Raw genomic sequence first — 16,820 nt, forward strand, 5'->3', positions numbered from 1 at the left:
CTCTCTGACCAGGGGGGCAGTGTGTGCACACCACGTCTCCACTCTCAGGGATGGTTGTGCAGGCTGATTGGCCAGGGCATGGACAGGGCTGGCAATCATCAGTGTGGCCTGAGAAGGCATTACCGTAGAAACCTGGCATGCAACGCTCACAGGATGGACCCTCTGTGTGGTGGCCACATAGGCAGATCCCTAAGGAGCAAGACACTTGTTCACTACCTCAGCACAGAAGCCCCCAGAACCAGAGTAGTGGTTTTCAACCTTTCTAATGCTGCAACTCTTTAATACAGTTCCTCATGATGTGGTGACCCCCAATCATAAAATTATTTCCACTTTTTTTTAAATGGTTTTTCGAGACAGAGTTTCTCTCTGTAGCTCTGTCTGTCCTGGAACTCACTCTGTAGACCAGGCTGGCCTCGAACTCAGAAATCCTCCTGCCTCCGCCTCCCAAGTGCTGGGATTAAAGGTGTGCGCCACACCGCCCGGCATAAAATTATTTCCATTGCTACTTTATAACTGTAATTTTGCTACTACTGTTAGGAATTGTAAAGATTTTTGGAGATGGAGGTTTGTCAAGAGGTTGCAACTTACAGATTAAGAACTGCTGTCTAGACAATGAGTACCCTGGTGGAAGAGCCATGGGGCACACCCTGGTAGACTGCTGAGACGTTAGGGATTGGGGTAAATCATCTGGCTAAGCCAGACTGCCTGGGTTCATATCCACCACTTAAGGTCTGTGCGATCTGGGAAAAAAACCATCTAACCCCCCCCCCGTGGGTAGGAGGTGTGCCTCTGCCACCTACTGGCTGTGTGGCCACCCTGCACCTCAGATCCCTGTCTTGGAGGCTGGGATGGATGGTAATAGAAGCCACACCACAATTATGCCTGGAGGAGTGGATGGGTGGAGTGGCAGAGCCAGGGAGACGCTTGGGCACTGTTCCACTATTCCTATCTCACAGCTCTCCCGACCGATGGGAGGCACAACGTCACTGTTTCTTTCCCCTGCTCCCATGTCCTCTTCACCTTGAGGGAGACACCTAAAGGGAGACCCTGGCTCACGCTTCCAGCCTTGTGGGGCAGGGCCCACTCTGTACAGGAACTATAGTACATATAGGCTATCAGTACGGAAACTCAGTTCTGCCTCCCAGTACTGGAAGATGAAGGACATCGCAGACCCCCTTCTCCAGTCCAGCAACCCCTGGTGTCTGCTCAGAGCCTAGGGGGCCGTGGAAACCTAAGAGCAGCCCTACAGGAGGCAACCAGTAGTGTCCAGCCAGGGCATGAGGAGAATGAAAGGGAAGTTCAATCCCTAGGTAAGCAGAGCCAGGGAGCACGCCTGCCTCAGGCTTGATTCTTAGACCAGCTCTACCCATTTTACAGATGAAGGCTTACTTATATGGAGTGGAAAGTTGTGGCAAAGTCAAGGGCTCCGTGGGGGTGAAAAATCAATTCCATCTCATGAGGAGATTCTGTATCCTCAATAGGAGCTTCAGGGAGCATTATCTGGGAAAGGATTTTGAGGCTTCATCAAGGCTCAGTTGGTGATGTCTGCCAGGCACAGGACCCATGGCTAATGTTCTATGTATCAGAGATTTCACCTGTTCTGGGGAGGAAGTGGGGTGAAAAGGCCTGGCCCTGTCCCCTAGCACCTCCTGGCCACGTGATCCCCAGTGAGGTTTCCGCTTCCTTGTTTAAGTGTGGCAAATAGCTCTATTGAATGACACACCCACCCCAAGCTGGTGGGAGGGTGTGGTCATGTTTCCTGTCTTGGAAAATGGGACAATAATGGAGAATATATCACTTTCATGTCTACAGGAATCAAGGAGAGGACATCAGGGAGGAGAAGGATGATACTATCTTATTACTTCCCATATCTGTCTCTCCCAGGAATGGAGCTACCCCTGAACTTCAGTGCAAAGAAGCTTCTGTTTTTTAAAACATCTAGACAATTCCCGATCTTCATGTACTTTGTCCTCATGGCCTGGGCTGTGTATACACTATCGCTGTCTGTACTGTATAGATGGGGACATTCAAGGAGAGAAATTACTTTTCTGGGCCCTCAGCCATGAAGCAGTGAGGGTACTTGGCTTGTGGCTCTGGTAGGTGGATACCTATGAACTGCTGTCATCTGTACGACTCCCTGAATGTCTTTCTTCTGTTGCTGTCTCTCCTGCTAATTTTCATAGCACCTGCTAGGAAGCAAGGCCCTGAGGAGTCTTTCCCAGGCCCTGCCGGGGGACAGTGGGCAGACGCCTGCAGAGAGGCTGACTGAAGGCCCCCACAGGTGCATGCAATCCCTGGCCCCTAGGTTCAAGTTAGGCCTTTTGTTACAATAGGAGAAGCCCCAGGGAACAGGGCAAGGACAGACCAGTGCCCGTGTCTCCCAAGGGCCATCAGTGAGGTCCGGTCCGGTTCTTATCCCACTGTGTCCACATAGCCCAGGGAGCCTTGGAATGGGATTCTGAGGACTTACCTGTACTGGGGTCACAGGTGCCATGCTGGTTGCAGGTGCAGGGGATACAGTTGGTATAGGGATCCCCATGAGGTATTTCTCTTTTGTATCCCAGAGCACAGAATTCACAGAACTGGCCTGTGTATCCCTGGGGACATAAGCAGGTCTCCACCCAAGAAGCTGGTGGGGCAAGCCCACGGTGGGGCCGGGCTGATGTGAGCCGGACTTCATACAAGAACACTTGGCCTGCAGAATGAGAAGCAAAGGAGAGACCTACATACACGTCCAGCCGATACTTCCTGAGAACCTACGAGAGAGGCGCATACACACAAAGCAGCCTGGGAGTCAACTGTTCTATTTGTTTGTTTGTTTTCTGTATAGCCTGTACAGACTTCACACTTGCATTCCTCTGGCCTTGACTTTTTTTTTTTTTAATATTTATTTAATGTATATCTTCACACACACAGGAAGAAGGCATCAGATCCCATTACAGATGGTTGTGAGCCACCATGTGGTTGCTGGGAATTGAACTCAGAACCTCTGGAAGAGCAGTCAGTGCTCTTAGCCACTGAGCCATCTCTCCAGCCCCTGGCCTTGACTTCTTAAGTGCTGGAATTACAGGCTTAACTACTACTGCTACGCCAGGCCTCAAGAGCAATTTTAAAATCAATAGTCAAAAAAAAAAAAAAATCAAGGGCAAAGGAAACAGATGCCTTTTAGATCAAGAAATAGGTAAGGGACTGTGGTAAAGTCAGTGTTAGAATGTGCACTTAGCATGTGCAAAGAGTGCAGACAGAGACAAGACTGCAAGATACGCTTGCTTGGAACCATGAGATGGCTCCACGGGTTAAGAGCCCAAGCTACTAAGCCTGACGGCATGAGTTCAGTTCTCAGGATGCCACAAGTTGTCGTCTGACCTCCACACATGTGGCACATATAGGAATGTGTGCCCATAAATATACATACATACAAGTGAATACATATTGTTATGTTTTTAAAATGTTATGTTTTACCCGGCTTGGTGGCACATGAGTTTAATCGTCTTTAAGCTTCAAACCTAGCCTGATCTACTTAGCAAGTTCCAGACAAGACAGGGCCAAGCAGTGCAACACCTGCAATTCCAGCACTTGGGAGCCAGAGGTAGGAAGATCAGGAGTTCAAGTCCAGCGAGACTGTCTTAAAAACAGTTGTGTGAATTTAGAATCCGTATTAGCCCATGATGTGGCTGAGGTGCAATGCCATTATTGGCCAGCAGGGTGAGCAGTGCTCACAGAAAGATGTGTCGGAGGGATGGGATGGTGCAGGATTCTGTCAAGGATGTCTGCCTGCTTTCTAGAGTCTATCTTCCCCAGGACTTCCTGCTCTCTGCAGTCCAACCCCTGCCTCTGTCCTCAGACACACATCTGCTGCCTTGTGCGAGTGTCCTGACTCCTCAATCTCAGAGTCTGTGCTGGGGGAACTCCACAGACAACGAAGGGCCAGGACCCATGTTCTAAGGGGGTGTAATGCCATCATACTACCAGAGTGGCCCTGGCCTTGGCCACTGGTCCAGATGCGCAGAGCAGTCAGATTGGAAAGCATACGCTGGAAGTGGAAGGCAGGCAGCGGGGTTTCTGCCTCCTCAGAAGTCTCCTGCAGGCTGTAAAGGACAGACAGTCAGTGGGAAAGACTGATGTGGGGACAGGTGGTGCCAAGAGGCTGGGGTCCTCAGGAGCCTTCCAGTGTGTCTAGCCCTCAGAGGCCACTCTGCCTGCCACCCCACTCCCATCTCTCAGGATCAGGAGGCCACTTACAGGAACTGGAGCTGAACTTGTCCTGGCTGCCTGGTGTCCTGAGGGCTGGGTAGACTGGAGGGCCTCAGGGCCAGAGACAGACCTGCCCCCTCCAGTCTCAGCTGCACAGGAGGTGGGGAGCCCCCAGGGGGTACTTGGAGGGACAGTATGACTGGCTGTCCATAGCTGAGTCTCTGGTCTCCCAGGAACTTCTCTGAAGATGAGAGAGAAGAGCTTTGATATCTCCATATGCTTAACTTGATTCTAGCATCTGTATTTTTATTTGTCTATTATCTATCTATCTATCTATCTATCTATCTATCTATCTATCATTTAAATGTAGGAATGCTCTGTCTGCAGTACACCTACATGCCAGAAGAGGGCATCAGATTCCTTTATAGATGGTCATGAGCCACCATGTGGATGCTGGGAATTGAACTCAGGACCTCTAGAAGAGCAACCAAAGTTTTTAACAGATGAGCCATCCCACCAGCCTGTAGCATCTGTATTGATGGCAACAATTAAACATCCAAGCACAGTGCACCTGCAGTGGATAAAAAATCCAAGGCCAGGGCTCAGGAGATGGCTCAGTGGTTAGAGTGCTTGACACAGAGTGACAGGACCAGAGTTTGGATTCCCAGGACCCATGCTGCATGAGCATGGTGGCCCACTGTAATCCCAGCCTCAGAAAGTAGAGAAAGGAGATCTCTAGAACAAGCTGGCTAGTGGGGCCTATCAGCGAGCTCTGGGTTCGACTGAGATACCCTGCCTCAATGAATAAGGTGGAAGAGAAATGGAGGATGGTTTCTGACATCAGCTTCTGGCTTGCATGCACTTGCATCCATACACAAAATTGTGCCCACTCCCACACAAACATGCAACACACACACACACACACACACACACACACGGTAATTTGATGATTTCACATATGCTGTGGTCTGACTGAAGACTCATAACGCCCAGAGGTGTCCCCAAGCATAATGCCTGGGATCTAAGCAGAGGTGAGTTAACCAGGTCAAACAGGATTAAGACTAACGATGGGTTGGGGGTGTCTGTCCACTGGCTGTGGAGTAGGGGAGGTCTATTTGGATTATCCAGTATCCAAGGGTTCTCCAGGGAGGAAGAGGCGGAGGTCAGTTGTGATCATAAGAAAGACAGGCTCTCTGAAGGTGGGGGAGGATGTGAACGCTGGAGGGGAGACACAGCCCCGTGGTGTGATGCCCAGTCCATGCTTCAGGTTTCCAAAGCACCAAGAGAATAAATGTGTGTTCTCAGCAATCCACGGCTGCTCACCGGCACCTGTTTGGCTGGCGCTCCTAAACTTGTGCTGGAAAGGAATCCTTCCAGCAAGGTGTTAAGGGGTGGGAATGTGATCTGACTGTGGTGTTAGGGTGGGGTGTCCGGAGACTCACTAGGATGAAGTGAAATGGCTAGGGGAGGGTCCCCATGATTGAGGCTGGGTGGGGGACTTTATGCATTGTGCCACCTCAGGACTGTCAGCTAAGAGGCTTCCACAGATGAACACCTAGACCTTGAACAGGAAATGCGAGCTGAAATGAACCCCTCTTAGAATTCACCTACTCTGAAGAACTGTAGGATTAGCAGCAGGCGGGGACCTCTACCTGGGGCTGAGAGCTCCTCCCCTCCTTGCAGGCCCAGGAGGACCCCACTCTGGCTCCATTGCAGAGGACGCTGGGACACCCCCATGCTTCTGGCCTGCCAGCCACCAGCTCCTAAACATCAAACACAGAATAGTCACCCCAACAGTGAGAGATCTGAATGTTGGCCTGCAGTGACAAGTTCCAGCAGGGCTCTAAAATCAGAGGGAGTTTGAAGCCAAGCTGGATTACATATGGATGGCCGTGTTTCCTGAGGTATGATCATGATTCCTCATCCCAGACAAGCTTTGTGTAAGGTAGGCAAGAACTCTGTCCACTGAGCTACAGCCCTAGCCCTCTCTTTATTATCTTAGGATTCAGAAGGCAAGCCTTTGACTAGATTCAGATCAGTGGTGCCCTGCTTTCTGTGTGGTGTCCAGCAGAGGGCCCACTGCTTCTGCATCTGGACATCCCGGAACTGATGTCCAAGTACCAGTCCTAAGACTTGAAACTGTCAGGTGTGGGGGAATGTTCCAAGGAGTATATTGCTGGGCACCTGGACTCTGGTGAATTGCAGAGCTTGGAGCTCCACCCTCTTGTTTCAAAGACACAACCATAGGCACAACCAGTCTCAGATAGACCCAGATAGAGTCTGTACATTGTGAGTGAGAGACCTGCCTATGAGGATCCTGAGATTGCCCAGAACGTGGAGCAGCAGTGCCTCGCAAACAGAAGGTGCTTAATAAACGAAAGTCAAGAGTCTAAGCTGGAACTCAGATATACCAAGGAGACTAACTCTCCTGGGGGTAAATGGAGGCTGTCCTACAGGACTCAGGGTTCCTGAAACAATACCCAGCTTTCCAGTGCCACCCCGTAGTTGATTATGTGCTAGAAGTGGGAGAAGTGGTGGTTGGGGAAGGAGCCCAGGGGTAGCAGCAGGTGCTGGAGGACTCCCCTTCCCACCCTACCCACCAAGGCTGTGGGGCACAGGGTATCTTTCCAAAGGGGGCATGGTGGAAGGGCTGTTGCTGTCCCCATTCCAGCTTCCAAAGTGAGATTCCCAGTCAGGGCCAACCCCTGGAATGCAGACCTTATGCACAATTACCATGGCGGAAGTCTGAGCAGATGTGGTGTTCCTGGAACCCAGGGGCAGGGGCGCACACCTTGGAGTGACCATAACAGAAGCAGCTGCTACAGCCGGCTGGGTTGTGGGGCTGTAGGTTAAATGTCCCAGGGCGGCATCTGTAAGAGAGTCAGGCTGGGTCACGTGGACAAGCCAGGACCGGACAGCACCAGCATCCAGTTAGATGATTAGGACTCCTGGGGAAATTTAAGAAAACATTTTTATTTTTCTCTTAGAATCACAAGCTACACAGACAGGACGGACAGTCCCCATGCCTGCCTGTTCTGTGTCTCTGCTGCTGATACACGGCCTGGAAGCCAAGATCAGCAGCACCTAACTAACCACTAATGTTCTCAAGCTCCAGGCTGTGCTTGGGTTTCATTTCTTTTCTCTTCTCAATAAGGCATTTCCCTGTTCCAGGACCTGACACTGCATTTAGCTTCACCCTTGTCTCCTCTGATTTGTACATTTCTCTGTCTCCTCTCTTGTGGTTTTGACACCTTCAGTTCTGTGGGGTTTTTTGTCTGTTTGTTCAAGACAGGGTCTCACCATGTAACCCTGCCTGGCCTGGAACCCTCTACGTAGACAAGACTGTGGCCTTGAACTCAGATTTTCCTGCCTCTGCCTCCCAAGTACTGACTCTAAAAGTGTGTGCCGCCTCGACAGGCTTTGGGTCTTACTGTTGTTTGTTGTTTTTTTAAAGACAATTTTCATTTTAAAAAGTTTTATATGTATGAATCCTTTGCTTGCATACATATTTGTGTACTGTGTGTATGTCTGGTGCCTGCAGCATCCGGAGAGGGTGTTGAATCTCCTGGAACTGGAATTTCAGATGGTTGTGAGCAACCATGTGGTTGATGGAAAGTGAACTGGGGTCTTCTGGATAAGAAGCAAGAGCTCTTAACTGCTGAGCCATCCTTCCAGGCCCCTTGTTTGTGTGTGTGTGTATGTGTGTGTGTGTGTGTGTGTGTGTGTGTGTGTGTGTATGTATGTATGCATGTATATACGTATGTATGTATGTGAGGCAAAGTCTTATTTTATATGCTGTCCTGGCCTTGTACTCACGACAATCCTCCTGTCTCAGCCTCTCAAGTGGCACTGGCTGTGGTTGAATTATCTCCTAGCTCCAGTGTTGCCCAGCAGGTTTTTGGTTTAAACAGTTGCTATAGTTTAGTTAATAGAAACAGGTCACTGGCCAGGCATGGTGGAGCAGGCCAGTAACCCTAGCAACCAGGAGGTGAAGGTAGAAGGATCAGGGGCTCAAGGTCATTTTCACCTACATAGCAAGTTCAAGGTTAGCCTGGCCTACCTGAGGGCCAGGAGTGGTAGCACAGCAATTAATCCCAGCACTCAGGAGGCAGAGGCAGGCAGAGCTCTTGAGTATGGACAGGCTGCACAGTGAGAATCCTTCTCAAAAAACAGGAACAAAACCCCAGGAAAAACAATAAACCTCCTAGGAGGGGAAAGTAGCAAAGAACTCACCTGTAACATTCTTGAAAAATCACCACTGTAATTAGTAACTGTTTCCAGGCCTGTATCTTGAGGGGTCAAAATGCCAGTTTCCCACAAACACCAGAGTTCATTCCAGCTGTTGGCAGGGCAATCTTCGCTACCACTTCTAACCTGATTTCCTGTTCCACCCTCCTTTATCACCCAGAACTCTGAGGGAAGGTTTGCTCCCCTGCCCTTAGCTGTTTATCCAATCCTCAATGGCATTATGGATATCTGCCCATTCTTAGGGTTATAATGTGATCCCATCTTTATTAATTTTGTTATTCGGATTGTTCCAGCTTCTGGCTTTCCTGCAGATCTGCTCCTGTATCCCTTCCTCACAGGGCATAGATGGAAGGGGCTTGGAGCAAAGAAGTGAGAAGGTTCTGAGGTTAAGATTGTTGTGTTCCATTAATGATGTCTGCCACTGGTGTGAGATGGGAGAGCTGTGACAGTTCTCCATTAGTGATGCCTGCCATGGGCGTGAGGCAGAAGAGCTGATATCAAGTATTTGCTGCCTGAATTAGACATGCCCTTCCTATCTTTCTAGAGCTTTCTTTTCAGGATTCCGATCTGGAAGCAACGATGCATTTCCTCAGCTAAGAAACCCTCGTTGGGTCAGAATATACACAGTGCCCACAGGGCCTTTGGATAGGGTTTTACTGCTGTGAGCAGACACCATGACCAAGGCAATTCTCATAAGGACAACATTTAATTGAGGCTGGTTTACAGGCTCAGAGGTTTAATCCATTATCATCAAGCTATGGCATGGCAGCGTCCAGGCAGGCGTGGGGCAGGAGGAGCTGAGATTTCTTCCCCTTTACCCAAAGGAAGCCAGGAGTAGACTGGCTTTCACCAAGTTAGGATCTCAAAGCCCACCCCCACTGTGACACAGTTCCTCTAACAAGGCCACACCTCCTAATAGTGCCACTCCCTGGGCCAAGCATATTCAAACCAGCATAGGTAGTTTCCTGGGTAGCAGATCCCTGGAGTTTTGGCAAGAATGTGGGGTGACAGGCTTGCCCAAGTCTCTGAGGACCCTGCCCCGCCTCTCCCTGCCACACAGCTTTGGTGCCTCGCTCCCTGCTGGCAGCTCTCTGTAGCTCAGCACACTCACCTGTCACACAGGCCACCTTCTACATTCTCTTTGCAGGGACAGTTCCCACTTCGGGGGTCACAGGTGCCCAAGCTGCCGGCGACATTGCAGGTACAGGGTCTGCCAAAGAAACAGAGAAAACACATGCCCATTGAGCAAGTCCATAGTGGGGATCCCCATCCTCAGAAGAACTTTTCATGTCCTTCCCTGTTCCTCAGAAGAACAGGGATGGGATTGTCCAAGAGCCTGTACCTGCCTTCACTTTAGCTAGTCCCACTTTAGCCCGTGGCAGATTGTTGGCCCCTCTCCTCATGACCAGGTATCACATACTCCAAACATGAATATAATGCCTGGCTCCCTGCCCAGCTTCCCCCTGGCCCTCTGCCATGAGGAACAGCCCCCATCCCTTCCTCCTCCTCAGTCTCCTGTCACCACAAACTTGGGCTCTGAAATCTGCTCATCTCCTTCCCTCTTCAGGGCCAGCTGTGCTCCTGCCAAAGCCTCACCCAGCCTCTGACACAGACACTTGCCTTGGCCTCCCTGGTCACAGGCTCCCTCAGCTCTAGGCCCCTCTGTACTAGGCCCTTCTTCTTCCAGACCTGAGATTCACCTGACCCTTGCCTCAGCCTTGGCCATACTCCCTCCCCACTTGGAGTGTCTCTTGTCCCTCTCACAGCAAGCGAGCCTCCCAGGTCTCCCCCGACCCCCACCCCAGAGGGCTGGTTAGTTCTTCCTGTGTCTGCAGCCTTATCTCTCATAAGGCTGGGGCCCAGTAGCTACAGTGGAGGTTACATCAGGTGAGGATGTAAAGGTGAGGGCAGCTAGGATTCTGTTCCTTCTGTGTCTTACTTGGCACGAACATGCAGCATGGTTGACGCAGACCACCAGTCTGCACCACCTCACCTGCAGCCGCCCTCACTGAGTGAGTGGAATCCAGGCAGGCAGCGATCACATTTCCAGCCCGTCACTGTGGGCTTGCAGGGACAGGTGCCCGAGTGGTCACACTGGAGACTTAGTGAGCCTGGAGAGGAGGGACTCAGGGTAGTGGAGGTGGGAGGAGCTAAGGGTAGGAGATGAGGAGGGTGGAGCTGGGACCACTCACCTGCTGGGTGGCAGTCACAGGGCTGGCATGGTGTCTTCGGGTCCCATCTGTAATAGTTCTTCTCACAGTACTCACAGTGTGGCCCAGCTGTGTGGTCACGGCAGCGCTGACAGTGCCCACCGTGGCCTGTGCTCCGATAGAGCTCCCTGTCAAACGTGCACTCCTCAGAGTGCCCACTACAGTTGCAGGCTGGGAGACATGGAGGGATGTGTGTATGAGGGATGGCCTCCGCTGGGGCCGAGAGGCTCTGCTCTCTGGAGCAGGCGTCTCCAAGACGGGTGTGCTGAGTTCATCTTATCAACCTCCTAGGATACAAACCTTTCAGGGCTTTCTACAGTGGGCTGAGGTGGCAAGACCCACATTATAAATGGATGGCACTGGGGGCTGGCTCAGTGGTTAAGAACACTGGCTGCTCTTCCAGAGGTCCTGAGTTCAATTCCCAGCAACCGCATGGTGGCTCACAGCCATCTGTAATGGGATCTGATGCCCTCTTCTGGTGTGTCTGAAGACGGCTACAGTGATAGATATAGATATAGATATAGATATAGATAGAGATAGAGATAGAGATAGATATAGATATAGATATATAGATATAGATATAGATATAGATACAGATGATATAGATACAGATACAGATATAGATACAGATATAGATGATATAGATATAGATATAGATATAGATATAGATACAGATGATATAGATATAGATATAGATACAGATGATATAGATATAGATACAGATGATATAGATACAGATATAGATACAGATACAGATACAGATATAGATATAGATGATATAGAGATAGAGATAGAAACAGAGACAGAGACAGAGACAGAGATAGATTCTCAGCATCATCTACCTCTCTCTGATTCCTGGCTGCAGATGTGATGTGGCCAGCTGCTTCACTTTCCTGCCATCATGGCGTCCCCATCGTGAGGGGACTATACCTTCAAGCTGTGAGCCCAAATAAACCTTTCCTTTCATATCCTGCCTGCCTTTGTGGAGCATTTTGTCATAGCAACGAGACAAGTGACTAACAGAAAAGGCCAGAGTCCAGGCTCAGCTTGACCCAGAACACAGAGCCCCACCATCTGGTGTTCCCAAACAGGACACTCTTTAAGAACTAGGTGGATTTCATTAATAAATACGCCAAAACAATGTTTCCCTGGACAGAGCCAGAAAAGTGTTTTAACAGAGGAAGCCGATGGGGCAGGGAGTGTACCCTAGCCAGGAAGAGACACTCTGCAGCAGGGAAGCATTGTCTGCCTGGTGTGTGCATGCCAAGAGGCTTGCTGCAAGCAACGTGCCTTCGTGATGGACAGGGAGGGACAGTGTGAGGCGACTAATATGTGATGCCCAGCGGATTGGGAATCAGAGGTGCCAGGAGGCTGGGAGCCTGGAGCTGGAGGGAGGAGGCTGGGGGGAGGTGATTAGGAGAGGGACAGAACTGAATTTGCACTCTTTGTAGAGTCTTCCCCCGAGACAGAGGAGTCTGCAGGCACCCAGAGGAAAGGGTTGCAGAGAAGGAGAAGAGAGATTAGAGAGATGGAAAAGGGGAAGGATTTGGGGCTCTGAGGCTGTCTGGGCTGGGAGTCAGGGGAAAGTTCAGGCATCAAACCGCACCTTTCAGGCTGGTGACTGTGAGGACAGAACTTTAACCGTGTGGGTAAGGGGAGCTGTTTGGTTCTCAGGACCCCTACTATGTAGAGACATAGGTACAGACTTGGCCCAAGCAGGGAGCCAGTACACCTTCCCTGGGGGAGGCAGACCAGCAAGCCAAGAGGAATTCATTAGGACTGTGTTGGGCCCTGGGCAGCTCCTACAGACAGAAAAAAAGCTGTCTGTCCCAAGGAAAAGCTGTCTCTTCCACACCCCAGCTCTGGCAGGCCATAGCCCGAGTCCAGGACGTCAGCTACGAGGCTGTGTGTGGAATTCTGTGCATGGCTCCAGGCACCACACAGTGAAGCCGGAAGCTGAGGAGGACTGTGAGGGAGATGGACTGGACTAGGGAAAGTAGGATGCTGGGGTGGCTGCTACAGACACTGGGAAGGCTCCTCCCTCTCCACTGTCCCTGTAGAAGGTTCCAGGGCCCCTTCCTCCCTTCACCAGTGTGTCTTTGAGGTTAAGCAGACAGAGCCACACCACACACAGCTGAAACATCAAAGGGCTGCTGGGGACTGTCGGGGACTGTGGGAAAGGCTGGGGTGGGCGGGTCAGAACCCTGTGGGTGGGGATGGAAGACTGGATTTCATTAGCTGCCAGGTTTGGAACAGTTAAAACAAAGGGTTAAGGGGAGTTTGGGGGCCTTCCTGCCCTCCTACCACAGGCGCCTCTTTGGGTAGACTTGTCCTGGAATGACTTGTGAGGAAGGACCAAGGTTCAAGTGCTCCCCTCGACAACCCTTCATCTCTCCTTCACAGCTAAGGATCCCACACTACATGACAGGCCCACCCAGGAACAGTCACCCACTGTGAGGTTTTGAGTATTGTTCGCCAGCCACTGTCATTAGCTCCAAGGCTTGCTGCCTGAGGAACACTCACGAAGACACTCGTTGGCATCCTCTGCGGTGCCGCGGGCCCACGGACGGTCCTGGAAGAAGGGTAGACAACGGTCGCAGTCCACTCCCGTGGTGTTGTGTTGGCAGTAGCAAGCCAGCTGACCAGCCTCGTTGGGCCCACACTCACTGGCATGACCATTGCATTTGCACCTGAGGAGAACACCAAGAGGAGGGGCCTGGAGACAGCTGCTACAGACACAGAGGAGAGAGAGGGCACCCCTCGATTGCAGTGCAAGTGTGGGCATCCCCGAACCCTGACTACCTGACTACATACCCGGGGGAGTGATAAGGAGAACCCTGGGCTCCCAAATACTAGATGGAGTCAACCTTGCTGTCCCTATTGCTGTGGTAAACACCATGACCAAAGGCAACTTGGGAAGGAGAGGGAAACTTGTTTCATCTTACACATCTCCACTAGAGTTCATTATGAAAAGAAGTCAGGGCAGGAACTCAGGTGGGAGCTGATGCAGAGGCCATGGGGAATGTTGCACACTGGCTTGCTCGCCATGTGTTCCTCAGCCTGCTTTCTTATACAACCAGGACCACCAACCCACAGTGGGCTGGATAATCCCTTGTCATTTAAAAAAATTGTCTCAGAGACTTGCCTACAGGCCAGTCTGGTGGAGATATTTTAAAAAAAAAGATTTATTTATTTTTTATTTATATGAGCACACTGCAGCTGTCTTCAGACACACACTAGAAGAGGGTATTGGATCCCATTACAGATGGTTGTGAGCCACCATGTGGTTGATGGGAATTGAACTCAGGACTTCTGGAAGTGCTCTTAACCGCTGAGCCATCTCTCCAGCCCAAGATATATTTTTTTCAACTGAGGGTTCCTCTTCCCAAATGACTCTAGCCTGTGTCTTGGTGTCAAAATGCTAGCTAACCGGCACACTTGTCTTCACCAGCCTCCTGTCGCTGGCTTTGAGCAGACTGAGAAACTGAGGCCTGGAAGGCTGTCCATTGCTGCTAGTTAGTAAGTGGTTCCCACAGAAGGTCTCTGCCTGGGCAGAGTCCCAACTCAGGGGAACTTGAAACTCAGGGAGAAGTCAATTCAGTTTCCTGGGTTGGGGAGGGCAAGAGGTCACAGGGTCAGTCCTTCGAGGGCTGGTGTTACCTCAGGTAATTCTGCAAGTGTGTCAAAAAAGAGAATGAAAGGAGTGTCCTAGGCAGGGGGAAGCTCCCAAGTAATCTCCAAAGTCTGAGCCCTGGGCCTGTATTCCCATGATCCCCAAAAGGTCAAGAGATGCGTGAACTCCAAAAAAAACAAAAAGATGTGCTTTGGGAGGTAGGCAATGTAGGGTGCTGGGTAGAGACTTTGTGTGGCCACCATCCCTGGTGGCTCAGAACCGATGTGGGTGGCCTGATGCTGCCTTGCTCTCAGTTGGTCCTAGACACAGACATCTAGTGTCTTTGAGTGGGAGTGTCCTTGGAAGTGGGAGGTGTTTGGAGGTGGGAGTGTCTTTGGAGGGGGGAGGTCTTTGGAGGTGGGAATGTCTTTGGAGTAGGAGTGTCCTTGGAGGTGGGAGGGATTGTATTCCCCAGCTGCAGCAGAGAGACACTGAGGAGCAGAGTCCAAGCCAGAGCCCATCCTGGCTTCCCAAAGTCAAGTCCGCAGAGGGCAGTGCTGGATAACTGGGCATTGCCAGTACCCCATCTCTAATTTGGGAACACAGAGTTTTGGTACTGTTTGCTCGCGGGCTCAGGGTAGGCAGCAACACTCCGCCGTAGCTGGTATGGATGAGTCAGCATCAGTCTTGGAAGATGGTGGTTATGGGAACTAAGGAGTGTGTACTCTATCCCTGAGAGGATGCTGCAAGCTCCGCTCCCCCATGAATCCTTCTGACCCAAGGGAAGGTGTCGTTCCTTCCTGAGAGTGGACTTCACAGCCAGCTGTGGGGCCCAGGGTGGTTTGAGTCTTGCAGCTGGGACCCAGATGTTCTCTGGTCTGCAGCCCCTCACAGCAGGCACAGCGGATGGAGGTCATGACCATCTGTGGAGTCCTGCTGGGAGGTCTGACCCGATTTACAGTGTGTGTGTGGGTCATCTGGAGCTTCTCACCTGGGTCCCCTGAGGTCCCTTCACACCTAGTCTTCCATGAAACCTCCTCCCCACCCACCTTCTCCATCTTTGGCATTGCCCGAGCATCTCTGAATGGTGGGAGCCCAGCATCTAGGGACCATCCTCACTGTCTGCCCACATCCACCGCCTGTCACTTTGAGCTACATCCTCATCCGCTTACTGGTCAGCCCAGGCTCCCTGCCCTGACAGTATCTGCATGGTCCCAGCTCCCTGCCTCCGGAAGGTTCTTCCCCCTTCCTCTCCTCACCCTGTCCCACATTGCTGTACCAAGGATGAATGGTTCATATTGTCCACCAGACAGGATCTAGAATCACCTAGGAGACAAAACTCCGGGAGTGTCCGTTGAGCAGGGACAACCCAGCCTGAGCATTGACTGGGGTCCCGGGGGTGGATAACAAGGAGAAGGCAAGCTACGTATCTCGTTCATCTCTCTCTGATTCACTTGCTGCTGTCACGCTGCTGGACTCTCAAACTACTTTGGTGAGACAAAATAGTTCCTTCCTTAAGTTGCCTTTGTTGGGCGCTCTGTCACAGGAGCGGGGAAATCGGTGTTTTAAGAATCAGAGGCAGCCGGGCGGTGGTGGCACACGCCTTTAATCCCAGCACTTGGGAGGCAGAGGCAGGTGGATTTCTGAGTTCCAGGCCAGCCTGGTCTACAGAGTGAGTTCCAGGACAGCCAGGGCTACACAGAGAAACAAAGAACCAGAGGCTTTCAGCAGCTCCGGTGTCTGCCCTTACTCCAACCTCACAGCCTTCTCTTCCTTTAAGCCTAGCTGTCTCGCTGATGGAGGCTTCCCCCTAACTGTGCATCTCCAAGCATTTGTTCAGCAGAGCTGACTCAGGCCATCGTGCACACTGGACACACTGATATGTTTACTGAGAACCCCTGGATTCATGTCTGTTACGATAGCCACAGGCCTAGGGTGGGAATTCATTATCTCCTTTCTTTCCTGGTGGGAATGGTTTGGGGGGTGGCCTGTGGAGGCAGAGGGAGCCAGCAGCAAGGCCTCAAATGCAGGTGTTGGGGGGGTCCTGTTTATTCTTCATCTGGATCATCCCAGGTACATCTCAGGTCTGTCGCTCTCAGACCTGAGGTATGGGGTCTGTTCCTGCCTCCCCTGGCCCTGTCTTCTAGCCTACCTGCCACCAACAGAGAAGTCAGACACAGCATAGTAGTAAGACTGGAGCACTCTGGGGTCCTTGAAGATGTCATCTCCAAATGTGTTGAGCCGATCCAGAGAGATCAGGAGATCAGTGCTGGTGACCCACTCCTGGGAAAGGAAACAGGGACTCCATCAGCAAGTACCCTTGGCCTGCTCCACTGGGAAATCCTGTCCCCTGCTCCTCAGAAAGAGGGGGTGGTCCCGGGGCAAAGGGACAGGTTGGTTGAGACAAATTCTGAGGGCAGGCCAAGATTTAGGGGACCTGGGTCGATCTTGAGACTGCTGGCTGCACAATTTGGTGACAAGGTCCAATTCCTTGGTGCCCCTGTTTCCCCATGTGTAAAATGCAGCCAGGTTAGTAGGTCCGCTGAGGATGTGAG

At 51.3% G+C, this 16,820-nt stretch overlaps 1 protein-coding gene across 4 annotated transcripts in view; it reads right to left on the reverse strand.

Annotated features, from left to right (window-relative positions):
* The window catches only part of Lamc3 (laminin subunit gamma 3), a 57,804-nt gene that overhangs the window by 28,210 nt on the left and 12,774 nt on the right, over window positions 1–16,820 (reverse strand). For 2 of the 4 annotated variants that reach the window (XM_028757119.1, XM_028757117.1), the window contains exons 3-13: window positions 16,418–16,548; window positions 13,176–13,342; window positions 10,635–10,823; window positions 10,436–10,553; window positions 9,554–9,652; window positions 6,928–7,064; window positions 5,847–5,957; window positions 4,243–4,435; window positions 3,970–4,088; window positions 2,471–2,695; window positions 1–189 (exon numbers count right to left, since the gene is read on the reverse strand). In XM_028757119.1, coding sequence (XP_028612952.1) covers window positions 1–189; window positions 2,471–2,695; window positions 3,970–4,088; window positions 4,243–4,435; window positions 5,847–5,957; window positions 6,928–7,064; window positions 9,554–9,652; window positions 10,436–10,553; window positions 10,635–10,823; window positions 13,176–13,342; window positions 16,418–16,548 — 1,678 coding nt within the window. Of the gene's footprint in view, window positions 190–2,470; window positions 2,696–3,966; window positions 4,089–4,242; window positions 4,436–5,846; window positions 5,958–6,927; window positions 7,065–9,553; window positions 9,653–10,435; window positions 10,554–10,634; window positions 10,824–13,175; window positions 13,343–16,417; window positions 16,549–16,820 lie in introns of all 4 variants that reach the window. The other 2 variants (XM_028757118.1, XM_028757116.1) reach the window with 1 other exon arrangement.

The sequence above is a fragment of the Grammomys surdaster genome, unplaced genomic scaffold, assembly GCF_004785775.1.
Source record: "Grammomys surdaster isolate TR1022 unplaced genomic scaffold, NIH_TR_1.0 126133, whole genome shotgun sequence".
In the NCBI taxonomy this organism is placed as follows: domain Eukaryota; kingdom Metazoa; phylum Chordata; class Mammalia; order Rodentia; family Muridae; genus Grammomys; species Grammomys surdaster.